Source organism: Hypanus sabinus, chromosome 2 (assembly GCF_030144855.1).
Source record: "Hypanus sabinus isolate sHypSab1 chromosome 2, sHypSab1.hap1, whole genome shotgun sequence".
NCBI classification, from domain to species: Eukaryota; Metazoa; Chordata; class Chondrichthyes; order Myliobatiformes; family Dasyatidae; genus Hypanus; species Hypanus sabinus.
The window spans coordinates 110,193,384-110,207,024 of record NC_082707.1 but is presented as its reverse complement, the minus strand read 5'-3'; the positions used below and the strand labels follow the sequence as shown (position 1 = coordinate 110,207,024).

General features: G+C 40.7%; 1 protein-coding gene across 3 annotated transcripts in view; it reads left to right on the top strand.

The window, feature by feature from the left end:
• The window catches only part of ubr1 (ubiquitin protein ligase E3 component n-recognin 1), a 302,958-nt gene that overhangs the window by 185,773 nt on the left and 103,544 nt on the right, over nucleotides 1-13,641 (top strand). For all 3 annotated transcript variants that reach the window (XM_059951970.1, XM_059951981.1, XM_059951990.1), the window contains 4 exons: nucleotides 2,067-2,144; nucleotides 2,744-2,925; nucleotides 8,734-8,936; nucleotides 12,469-12,562. In XM_059951970.1, coding sequence (XP_059807953.1) covers nucleotides 2,067-2,144; nucleotides 2,744-2,925; nucleotides 8,734-8,936; nucleotides 12,469-12,562 — 557 coding nt within the window. The remainder of the gene's footprint in view (nucleotides 1-2,066; nucleotides 2,145-2,743; nucleotides 2,926-8,733; nucleotides 8,937-12,468; nucleotides 12,563-13,641) is intronic.

Below are 13,641 nucleotides of genomic sequence, written 5' to 3'. Positions count from 1 at the left end.
CCCTTAAATCAGTATGCTGTCTTTCAGTTCTTAGAACTGCAAATCTACAACATTTTCTAATGTACTTTGTTAAAGGCTATTAAAAAATTCATGGAATTAGGTTTGACAAATGTTGTCATTATAAAATCTAATACAAGTGAAAATCAATGCTGGAGGAAATATTCAGCATGTCCAACTGTCGGGAAAAGAAATGAACCCAACATTTCATATCAAAGCTCCTTCGTCAGAAAAATGATTTTTGTCACAGATGCAGTTTGACATGCTGAGTATTTTCATAATCTTCTGTTTTTATTTTATTATCTAAGCTATGCAATGAATTGACAGCTATTTGGGTTACACAGAAACATAGAAAACGTATAGCACAATACAGGCCCTTCACAACCCACAAGGTTGTGCCGAACATATCCCTACCCTAGAAATTGCTAGGCTTACCTATAGCCCTCTATTTTTCTAAGCTCCATGTACCTATCCAAAAGTCTCCTTAAAGACCCTATCGTATCTGCCTCCACCAGCTTTGCTGGCGGTCCATTCCACGCACTCACCACTCTCTGAGTAAAAATCTTATCCCTGACATCTCCTCTGTACCTACTCCCCAGCACCTTATACCAGTGTCCTCTTGTGGCAACCATTTCAGCCCTGGAAAAAGCCTCTGACTATCCACATGATCAACGCCTCGCAACATCTTGTACACCTCTGTCAGGTCACCTCTCATCCTCCATCACTCCAAGGAGAAAAGGCTAAGTTCACTCAACCTATTCTCATAAGACATGCTCCCCAATCCAGACAACATCCTCATAAATTTCCACTGCACCCTTTCTTTGGCTTCCACATCCTTCCTGTAGTGAGGCGACCAGAACTGAGCACAGTACTCCCAAGTGGGGTCTAACCAGGGTCCGATATAGCTGCAACATTACCTCTCGGCTCCTAAGCTCAATCCCATGATTGATGAAGGCCAATACACCATACGCCTTCTTAACCACTGAGTCAACCTGTGCAGCTGCTTTGAGCGTCCTATGGACTCGGTCCCCAAGATCCCTCTGATCCTCCATATTGCCAAGAGTCTTACCATTAATACTATATTCTGCCATCATATTTAACCTACCAAAATGAACCACTTGACACTTATCTGGGTTGAACTCCATCTGCCACTTCTCAGCCCAGTTTTGCATCCTATCAATGTCCCACTGTAACCTCTGACAGCCCTCCACACTATCCACAACAACTCCAGCCTTTGTGTCATCAGCAAACTTACTAACCCATCGTTCCACTTCCTCATCCAGGTCATTTATAAAAATCACAAAGAGTAAGGGTCCAAGAACAGATCCCTGAGGCACTCCGCTGTTGACCGACCTCCATGCAGAATATGACCCATCTACAACCACTCTTTGCCTTCTGTGGGCAAGCCAGTTCTCAATCCACAAAGCAATGTCCCCTTGAATCCCATGCCTCCTTACTTTCTCAATAAGCCTTGCATGGTGAACCTTATCAAATGCCTTGCTGAAATCCATATATGCCACATCTACTGCTCTTCCTTCATCAATGTGTTTAGTCACATCCTCAAGAAATTCAATCAGGCTCGTAAGGCACAACCTACCCTTGACAAAGCCATGCTGACTATTCCTAATCATATTATGCCTCTCCAAATGTTCATAAATCCTGCCTCTCAGGATCTTCTCCATCAACTTACCAACCACTGAAATAGGACTCATTGGTCTATAATCTCCTGGTCTATCTCTACTTCCTTTCTTGAATAAAGGAACAACATTCACAACCCTCCAATCCTCTGGAACCTCTCCCATCCCTATTGATCATCGCCAGAGGTTCAGCAATCTCCACATCCAGAATAATTGCAGAACCTGTCCTTAAAATCAATGGACTTTTTTCAAAAAAATGATTTCACTCCTTGGGCACCTGGAAAAAATGGTTAACTTGTAAGAAAACTTTATCCTTTTGATAGTCTCAGGTAGCCTTGCCATGGTTAATGTGAATGAAAGATGAGACATTTGCACCACGTGCTCTCCAAATAGAACATTTGAAGGAATAAATGTACATCTATATATTTCCAGATGTTTGATGTTGTGAAAAGGCTGAGAGAGAAATCAAGCCCCAGTTCAGCAGACATTGACATCCAAAGGGCAAATGAGGTAATGCTATTTGACTTTATTTTGTTATAAGTAGGAAAACAAAGCTGAATGGTCTGTTGGTTTCCTGTCTCAGCTTTGACTCTGCCAAGCTAAAGCCAGTTAACTTCGTAGTTTAAAACAATCCTTTCAACATGTTAATGGCAGCTGAACGAAGTAACTGAGGCTACTTATCTTAGTTTATAGCTGCTCAATGGATGGTTTGAGTAGTGGCTAAAGCAATTGATGTAACTCAGAGGTAGTAAGGCCAAGGTTATGAATTCAAGTTCACAATCTAGGTTGACAATCCAGAGCAGTGTTGGTGGAGTTACTGCATTGTGAGGTTCATGTCTCGTGGATGAAACATTAAACTGAAACCCCACTAACCATTACAATGCTAATATTCAAAGAAGCTTAAGGGACCTGTCGAGAAAATCAGAGTGAATGTTTATCCCATGTCCAACTTGTGTAAAAAAGATAATCTGGTCATCAGCACAATACATTGTTATGTACAAATTGCAGTGTTTCCTTTTTGTGATTGTGACTATGCTTCAGAGGTACTACTTTGACTGTAAAATGCAAGTTGTGCACGTTGTTGCATGAAGTTCTTTTTTGCACTCCAGTCCACACAGGACAAAGATAAGGCTGAGAGAAAACGGAAAGCAGATGCTGCCAAATTATATCGACAGAAGATCATGGCACAGATGTCTGCAATGCAGAAAAACTTCATTGAATCAAACAAACACCTATATGAAAAGGTGACAGAAGTTCAAAAACAAGGAGCAATCATAGCTGAGAGTGAAAGGTATGTGACACAAAAGGACAAGCAGCCATTCCAATTCTGCTATGTGATGCAAAGGAAAGATGAAGAAATAGATAGTCAACAGTACAATGGCCCTGGAAAACTCAGCATTCTGCTTAGATTCTCCACATCCCTGTCATAATTTTAAAAGCTTCCTTTCAGTATATTCTTGTAGGGAAAAGCTTCAGTCTAAGATTCTGCCTGGATAGTTATTATGTACTACCCAATTCAAGTGATATTCTTAGTCTTCCTGCAGTAATTAAATATTCATTTTGTAATTTAGCATCAGCTTGCAACGTTCAAATTATAATGGTTCTGTATAACTTTAACAACAGTTGCCTGCTTTTGCATCACATTTACCAGAAAATTACGCTTAATACCTCACTTGCACATTCATGGCCATGCATTAGTATTTCTGGAGTATTTCATCTGTATTCCCAGATTTGTTCTTTTTTTCCATGTACGTTATAAAAATAAGTGGCTTATTTGTATGAAAACGTACGTTCAATCTTATTTGCAAACACAAGGAAATCTGCAGATGCTGGAAATGATAGAAGACAGGATGGGGAGATGTGAAGCTAAGAGCTGGAAAGGTCATTGGAAAAAGGGATACACAACTGGAGAAGAGAAAGGATCATGGGACGGGAGGCCTAGGGAGAAAGAAAGGGGGAGGGGAGCACCAGACAGAGATGGAGAACAGGTAAGGAGTGACTGTGAGAGGGACAGAGAGAGAGCAAAATAAGGGAGAGAGAAGAAAAAAAGGGGTAGGAAATAAATAATAATGGGATGGGGTAAAAAGGGGAGGATGGGCATTAACCGAAGTTAGAGAAATCAATGTTCATGCCATCAGGTTGGAGGCTACCCAGATGGAATATAAGGTGTTGGTCCTTCAACATGAGTGTGGCTTCATCTTGACAGTAGAGAAGGCCATGGGTAGACATGTCACAGTGGGATTGGGACGCGGAATTAAAATGTGTGGCCACAGGGAGATCCTGCTTTCTCTGGCGGACAGTGTTATGCGAAACTGCGTCGGGTCTCACCAATATATAAAAGGGTGCACCGAGAGCTTTGGACGCAGTATACCACACCAACCGACTCACAGGTGAAGTGTCGCCTCACCTAGAAGGACTGTCTGGGGCCCTGAATGGTGGTGAGGGAGAAAGTGTAAGGGCAGATGTAGCACTGGTTCTGCTTACAAGGATAAGTGTCAGGAGGGAGATCGGTGGGAAGGGATGGGGGGGGGGGTGTGAATGGACAAGGAAGTCGCGTAGGGAGCGATCCCTGCAGAAAGCAGAAAGGGGAGGGGAGGGAAAGATGTGCTTGGTAGTGGAATCCTGTTGGAGGTGGCGAAAGTTACGGAGAATTATATGTTGGACCCGGAGGCTGGTGGGGTGGTAGGTGAACACAAGTGGAACCCTATCCCAAGTGGGGTGGCGGGAGGATGGGATGAGAGCAGATGTGTGTGAAATGGGAGAGATGCATTTGAGAGCAGAGTTGATGGTGGAGGAAGGGAAGCCCCTTTCTTTAAAAAAGGAAGACATCTCCTTCGTCCTGGAATGAAAAGCCTCATCCTGAGAGCAGATGCGGTGGAGACGGAGGAATTGCGAGAAGGGTATGGCATTTTTGCAAGAGACAGTTTGGGAAGAGGAATAGCTGTGCGAGTCTGTAGGCTTATAGTAGATATCAGTAGATAAGCCATCTCCAGAGATGGAGATAAGAAAGGGGAGGGAGGTGTCGGAAATAGACCAGGTAAATTTGAGGGCAGGGTGGAAGTTGGAGGCAAAGTTAATGAAATCAACAAGCTCAGCATGTGTGCAGGAGGCAGCGCCAATGAAGTCATCGATGTAGCGAAGGGAAAGTGGGGAACAGATACCCATATAGGCTTGGAACATGGACTGTTCCACAAAGCCAACAAAAAGGCAGGGTTAGCTGGGACCCATACGAGTTGCCATGGCTACACCTTTGGTTTGGAGGAAGTGGGAGGAGCTCGTGAACTTCATTAACTCTGCCGCATCTGCTCTCAGGATGAGGCTTTTCATTCTAGGGTGAAGGAAATGTCTTCCTTTTTTAAAGAAAGGCGAATCCTTTCCTCCACCATCAACTCTGCTCTCTAACGCATCTCTCCCGTTTTACACACATCTGCTCTCACCCCATCCACCCGCCACCCCACTCTGGATAGGGTTCCCCTTCTCCTCACCTACCACTCCACCAGCCTCCGGGTCCAGCATATAATTCTCCGTAACTTCCGCCTGGGTAGCTTCCTCCATGTATTCCATCTGGGCAGCCTCCAACCTGATGGCATGAACATTGATTTCTCTGGTTTCCATTAATGCTCCTCCTCCCCTTCTTACCCCATCCCTTAATTATTTATTTCCTACCCCTTTTTTTCTTCTCTCTCCCTTATTTTGCTCTCTCTCTGCCTCTCTCACAGTCACTCCTTGCCTGTTCTCCATCTCCCTCTGTTGTTCCCCTGCCCCTTTCTTTCTCCCTAGGCCTCCCATCCCATGATCCTTTCTCTTCTCCAGTTGTGTATCCCCTTTTGCCAATCACCTTTCCAGCTCTTAGCTTCACCCCACCCCCTCTGGTCTTCTCCTATCATTTCGGATTTCCCCCTCCCCCTCCTTCTTTCAAATCTCTTACTATTTTTTCTTTCAGTTAGTCCTGACGAAGCGTCTCAGCCTGAAACTTCGACTGTACTATTCCTATAGATGCTGCCTGGCCTGCTGCGTTCCACCAGCTTTTTGTGTGTGTTGCTTGAATTTCCAGCATCTGCAGATTTCCTTGTGTTTGCGAATAAGATTAAACATATGTTTTCATACAAATAAGAAGCCACTTATTTTTATAATGTACATAGAAAAGAAGAACAAATCTGGGAATACAGATGAAATACTCCAGAAATACTAATGCATGGCCATGAGTGTGCAAGTGAGGTATTAAGCGTAATTTTCTGGTAAATGTGTTGCAAAAGCAGGCAACTGTTGTTAAAGTTATACAGAACCATTATAATTTGAGCACTGCAAGCTGATGCTAATGACATACAGCATTTCATGTGTGCTGTTCAATCTTATTATTTGCAAGATTTACCAGTTTTATGCCTTTTTTCATCAATTGCATGTGTGTAAGTTACTGTGCAAAAATCTTGTGTGTGGTGGGTGTGTATATGTTTGTGTGTGTGTGTGTGTGTGTGTGTATATATATAGTCTTAAGACCTTTGCACTGTACTGTAAAATTTTCATAATAGTTGCAAATTCATTTTTCAAGTCTAAATCACTTCTTACAACTTAAGGGTTCAGCGCTGTACTTCTATTCAATTCCTTCCAGTCCACAGATAGTTATTATCATCTGATATTTCCGTGAGGCATGATGTCAGTCGTGGGTAAATTACTGAAAGATATTTTACAAGTGAAGTTACAGTGGATTCTGGTTAATTGGGATACAACGTAACCAGTATATTTTGGCCCAATTAAGTGGCTTTCCCAATTAGCCAAAGTTTCATGAAAATTTTTAGAAGTATAAAAAATGACAAAGTACATCTAACTTAGTTATAAATAACTGTTGTTATATTTTTGAGGTACAGCGCAGAATAGGTCCTTCCATCCTTTGAGCCTACAACTCCCAATTTAATCTGAGCCTAATCACAGGGCAATTTACAATGACTGTTTAACCTACCATCCCCTACATCTTTGGTTTGTGAGAGGAAGGCAGAGCACCCGAGGGAGAGCTATGCATTCCTTGGCAAGGGTGTAATGACTCCTTACAGATAACATGGGAATTGAACTTGGACACCCAGCATCTCACTAACCATTACACTACTGTGGTAGCCATGTACTTAAATGAAATACAGAGTAACTTGGAACATCACCAAAACTACTACAACACTAAAAACTGTGTATTAGTTCCTAATAGTTATCGACAGAAGAATTCATACAATGTACACTGCCATGTACTTTTGACTGTAAATGATTGACCTAGTGCACACAATGCTATTGCTGATTGTGTCCTTCAAATCTTCATTTCATTGTAACATTCAAGATAGTTGACAATACCTTTAAATTCTTCGTAGTCACTAACTTGAGGTAGCAAAACTGTTTCATTTTCACTCCTGCCCATTTCTAGTATCTTTGAAACTGCAGTGAGCAAAACAGTTCTGAATTGTCTTACTGTTCATTACTTGCCAGTTATCAGTAACAAAAATCATTGCTTTTTGAACACAAACACGCAAAAGACACTATTTAAAAACTGTTCACTCTAAGCATGATTTAGTGTCTAACAGCCAGATGAATTGCATGCAACTGGCACTAGTTAAAAAATGTTCAGCAACTGTCTTCTGTCCCAGTTAAGTGGAATAAGTGTCCCAAATAAACAAAGGGAATCCCAGCTATCATCTCAATTAGATTTTGTTTTTTTATGAGCTGTCCCAAATAAGTGGCTACACTGATTAATTGATGGCTCAATTAACTGAAATCCACTGTATTTGGATAGTCAGGACATGTTTAGTCAATGCGGCTGTGTGCACGTTAGGTCATGTCTAACCAATTTTAGAGTTTTTTGCGAAGTTTACCAAGAAAGTGAAGGAAAGGCAGTTGATGTTGTTCACATACACTTTAGCAAAGTCTCTGACAAGGCCTGCATGGGAGGTTGTCAAGAATGTTCTGTTGTTTGGCATTCAGGATGAAATAGTAAATTAGATTTGACATTGGCTTCATGGGACAAGTCAGAGAGATGGTTGTCTATCTGACTGAAGGCTGTGTCTAGTGGTGTGCTGCAGGGATCAGTGCAGGGTCCATTGTTGTTTGTCATCTATATTAATGATTTGGATGATAATGTACTAATTTGATTCAGCAAACTTGCTGATGACACCAAGAAAATGGGGCATAGTGGACAGCGAGAAGATTATCAAAGCTTACAGTGGGATCTGGATCAGCTGGAAAAAAGGGCTGAAAAAATTAGATGGAATTTTTTGTGAGATGTTGCACTTTGTGAGGACAAACCAGGTAGGAATAGACAGTTATAGTACAGTACTGAGGAGTGCGATAGGACAAAGGAATCTGGGAATACAGATCCATAATTCCTTTTGGCTTATGTCACATTCTTTCATAAATCAAAGTATTGAGTACAGGAGTTGGGATGTTATGTTGAAGTTTATAATTCATTGGTGAAAGTAAATTTGGAGTATTGTGTTCAAATCTGATCACCTACATGCAGGAAAGATATCAATAAGATTGAAAGAGTACAGAGAAAATTTACAAAGGTGTTGAAGACCTGAGTTGTAGGAAAAGGTTGAATAAGTTAGGAATTTATTTCCTGGAGTGCAGGGGAAGGAGAGGAGATCTTTTGCAGGTAAATAAAATTGAGAGAGGTATAGAGAGGGTAAATTGAAGTAGGCTTTTTCCACTGAGGAGTGAGACTAAAATTTTCTAAAGAGATATTAGGTTAAGGATGTAAGGGGAAATATTTAAAGGAAACCTGAGGGAGAACTTCTTCACTCGGGATGGTGAGAATGTGGAACGAGCTGCCAGCAGAAGTGGTGGATGGGGTTTTGATTGCAACATTTAAAAGAAGTTTGGATAAGTACATGGATAAGAGGGGTATGGTGGGCTATGATCCAGGTGCAGGACTAGATGTGCTGAAGGGCCTTTTGCTGTGCAGTACTACTGATATACAAGTCCCAAGTGAAAGAGACAATGTATTTTCCTATAAATTCATGGATATTTTAAGTGCATGAAGAGAATTGCATTAAACACAAAAAATTATTTTTCCCATGTAATAAAGCTGCTTTTTAAAAGCCAAATGCACTTTGTTTTTCCTCAGCATTCCTCTGGTGGAAGGTTCTGGTATAGCGCTGGGACCGATGCAAGGTGCAACAGCGACCGAGAAAATAATACTGACCTGCATCTTGTGTCAGGAAGAGCAGGAAGTGAAAACAGATGAAATGGCCATGGTACTAGCAGCTTGTGTTCAGAGATCAACCGCCTTGACGAAAAATAGGTGTCAAATCATAACAAATATAGGAGGTAAAGCCACGTTCTTTGGAAAAAAAATGTGCCCTCAACTTTTAATCTGAAATGCTAGGGGACTTTTTGATTAAGTCACAAAGCCTCTGGCCACCTGGTGTACACTTGTGAGCATTAATTATTAAATGGGAATTCTAAATAAGGTTTATTCTTCTAACCAGTCCCAACTTCTTTTCTTCCCACACCATTGCTGTCCATAATTTACCCTGTTGAGTAATCAACACACTCTATCCCAAAAGTAACAGATGACAAGTTAATCAGAAATTTTACACTATAACCATGTAACAATTACAGCATGGAAACAGGCCATCTCGGCCCTTCTAGTCTGTGCCAAATGCTTACTCTCACCTAGTCCCACTGACCCGCACTCAGCCCATAACCCTCCATTCCTTTCCTGTCCATATACCTATCCAATTTTACTTTAAGTGACAATACTGAACCTGCCTCTACCACTTCTACTGGAAGCTCGTTCCACATAGCTATCTCTCTCTTGAGTAACAAAATTCCCCCTCGTGTTACCCTTAAACTTTTGCCCCCTATCACTCAACTCATGTCCTCTTGTTTGAATCTCCCCTACTCTCAATGGAAAAAGCCTATCCACGTCGACTCTATCCATCCCCCTCATAATTTTAAATACCTCTATCAAGTCCCCCTTCAGCCTTCTACGTTCCAAAGAATAAAGACCTAACTTGTTCAACCTTTCCCTGTAACTTAGGTGCTGAAACCCAGGTAACATTCTAGTAAATCTTCTCTGTACTCTCTCACTGGCCTCAGTCTGGTGGGTTTTGGGCCCACAAATTACCCCTGTGGCTGGATACGTGTTTGGAAGCACTCCACCTTTTTGTTTTCTTCATGCACCCACATTGAGTTAGCACTGTGTATGAGGTGGTATTCTGTCCATTGTATTTACATTCATTGTCAAAGCAGAGCGTGGTTGTGATTATCATTGTCCATGAGTGCAAAGTACACCTGTATTTGATATCTCAGTCTTTCTTATTTAGTCCTTGGTATGCATGGTATTTCCTGATCAAATCATAGCCTCTGTATTTCTTTAATAATAGCAGAACCATCAGCCATTGGTACTATTGTAATCTGAAACTAACAACAATGTGGATGTTTGCACTATATTCCTTTCAGATCACAGAATCAGAATTGTACAGCACAGAAATTGATCTTTTGGGCCTACCTAATCATACCATCCATAATGCCTATAAAATCCATTCTCATTTACCCACATCAGGTTCATCTTCTCTCTCAAATCCCACTCCAAGTGCCTATCAAATGCCTTTTAAGTTTTGCAGAGGTATTCTGCTTCCACAACTACTTCTGTCAGCTCATACCAGAAATTCATCACTCTGTGTTTTTTAAAAAACTTCCCCCTTGGGTCTTTAAATTTCTCCCCTCTCATCTTAAAACTTTAGTTTTGGAATGCCCTGTCCTGGCAGAAAGACTGATTATCTATCCTATCTATGCGTTCATAATTTGTAAACCTCTATAAGGTTAGCCCTCAGTCTCATACACTGTAGTGAGGCCAGCCTATCCAATCTCTCGCTTTACCTATAAGCCTTCATTTCAGGCAACATCCTGGTGAAGAGGTGTGGCAATGAGATAGCCTTAGTGCTTTATATTAAAGTATTACTTTTGTAATATGGTCTCTATGCTCCTTTTGGAAATACAACAGCTAATTTGTACTCAGCAATATCCTGTAAATAATGATTTGATAATTTTGTTAAGAATTGATAGTAACATTGGAGATAACTTACCTCTTTAGAAGTAGTGACAGGAGAGTTTTTATGTGTCCCTAAGAGAGTAAATGATAGGTTGATTTAATGGTAGCATCTCTGTAGTAAGCTGGTGGAGTATCAGCTGAGAATATTGTGAAATCTCTGGAGTGGAACTGGAATCTAAAATGTTCTGTCAGCTTACTGCTGACAATGTTAAAATGCAGGAATCTAATACATCTGTTTCTATACGATACAGTTTTTGAAATTTCTGCAACAGTGTGAATTTGGTGTATTTGATTAAAATTTCCTGCTAAAATGAGGATTGTTACATTTGAGAATAGGAACTTAATGGGTAAAATTAAGGAAACAACCACTGCTGAAGTCTCTCTATGGCACTGAAAAGTGTGGAATCTGATTTCCTCAAAGAAAATTAATGTAGAGTTGAAAGGATTTTTATTGACTTCATTTTTCTCTCTAGTTTTTGGTTATGTTTAAAGTGATAGTTTATCCTATTATGAACTTTGTCTTTCTCAGTCACAATTGTTCACTTTGGGTGAAGGGACTTGCTGTGGCTTTAACAATTACTGCAAACCTGCCAATGAAAGATCATCATTGGAAATTATGGAAAATCTGTGGTCAAATAGTGTTGTTTGTAACATTGCCATGTGTTTGTATTCACGTTGAAACAACACAGAGCTTTTGGAAGGAATTTGTATTCGATTTGGTTTGGATCACAATACAGAATTGCTCCAGATTTTAATTCAGTTGTTTTAGTTAAACTTACTGATGTGCCAAATCAGTTATCACAGCTTTTGTTTAGGAATGTTTGACCAAAAGCAACTGAGATTGATTTAATTTTTTGGTTCCACCTGTTACCCATCTAACAACATCTAATTTCTATGTCATGCATTCCAAGTGAAGGTGCTTTCTGAGGGGATTTGAAATAATTGGTTTTAGACTGTACACTTATTTTGTATTGACAAAACATATTCCCTTGTTTGCTTATAGGTAACAAATTTACTTCTCATTGCTGTGTTCACTTCCAGTATTAGTTATGTTTGCCTTTTTTTATGGCTTTCTTCAGAATATCCATTGACACAAAGCCAATCATATTGCCTATGATGGGATGGGGAGAAACTGATCAAAATCAAAATCTTTTATCGGAGAAGGGTATCAAATGGTTATGGATCCGTACTTTCACAGTTTAATAGCATCTGGAAAACTCTTTCATCTCATACAATGGCTGCCGAGGAGTAAAAACAATCTAAATCTGTGATCAGTTGTATTCCATTGGGTATGCCTGACAATCTGTTTGAAGCAAAGATTTGAGCTTCACATCGCCCTTAATATCACTTATTGACAGAACAAGGTCCAACTGTTGTTTCAGTTGTACCAGACTTTTGTTATCATTTTGTTTAATGTGGCATTTTTTAAAGTACAGTTCAGTGGTTAGAGCTGTTAACTCGTAGCATCAGATACCCCAGTTCAACGTTTGTTGAATTTGCACATTCTCCCTGTGATTTCATGGGCTTCCATGGGTGCTCTGGCTACTTCCCACATCCCAAAATCATGCAGATTGGTTGATTATCTGGCTGCTATAAATTGCCCCTTTGTGTATGAATAGTAGAATCTGGTGTGAGTTGATGAGAGTGTGGGGAGAACAAAGTGGCGTTTATCAAGGATTGTTGTAAATGTATCGTAGCTGATGGGAGGGAATTCCATGGTGGTTGCAAAGGGCTTGTTTCTTTCTGTGCTGTGTATCTCTGACATCATGCTGATCAGTTTCCCTTTTTCCTTGTTTTCTTTAGACAATTACGATCCAATCATTATGCATCCTGACCTCAGCTGTGGCACTCATGTAGGAAGCTGTGGGCATGTGATGCATGCCACCTGCTGGCAAAAGTAAGTTAGTACAAGACTGTGCTGTGCATCTTTCAGATCCAGTGCTGGAGTTGAGTTTTGATTTGTCATTAATGTTCACCTTTGTGTCAGAGTACTGAAACCACTTCCAGAATTCATATCTAAAATTAAGGCCAAACGTATCTCAGTGTCTCCCATGTTCATGTGCTGAGCTACTAAAAATAGTTGGTGGTTTTTAACTATTACCAACTGTACTTCTGTTATAAAGTAGCTTATAGAGCCAGCTATAATCCTTACTGACATTTTCTTCCCAGGAACTGCCACCTGAAACTCTCCGTCCCCAAGCACATTTGCAACAATCCATTTGAAAAAAAAGTGGAGATGGCCAAAAGATCAGCATAGGCATGGTGGGCTGAAGCCCATTTCTGTATTCTGTTCCTCAATAGATACAGGAGTAGGCCCCACCATTCTATATGATTATGGCTGATCCATGCTGGCCTCAAATCCTCTTCTGTACCAGTTTTCCATAACATTAATTCTTCTGCCTTATGCATATTTATGTGACTCCACCTTAAATGTATCTGATGACTAGGCCTTTACTATCCTTGGGGGGGGGGGGGGGGCAGAGAATTCCAGAGACTCATTACTGTCTGAGAGCAGCAACTTAACAAATCTGCATTTCAGTTTTAAATGGATGGCCCCTTATTTTGTAGCTATGTCCTTTTGTTTGTGATTCTTCTAAAGGGTGGAAACACATCAACATCTACCCTGTAAAGCACTCATTCATATCTTCTGTTTAAATAAAGTTGCCTGATCTTGGTGAATACAAACTACCTAGCTCATTTTGATAGGACAACTTTCTCATTTCAGGAATTAGCCTGGTGAATTTCCTCCAATACCACTATAAGTCCTCAAGATATAGGAACAGATGTAGTCCATTCGGCCCATTGAGTCTGCTCCAGCATTCAGTCATGGGCTAATCCAATTCTTCCAGTCATCACCACTCCCCTGCTTTCAGCCCATACCTTTTGATACCCTGGCTAATCAAGAACCTATTGATGTCTGCCTTAAATGCACCCAATGACTTGGGCTCCCCAGCCATTCATGGCAACAAATTCCAC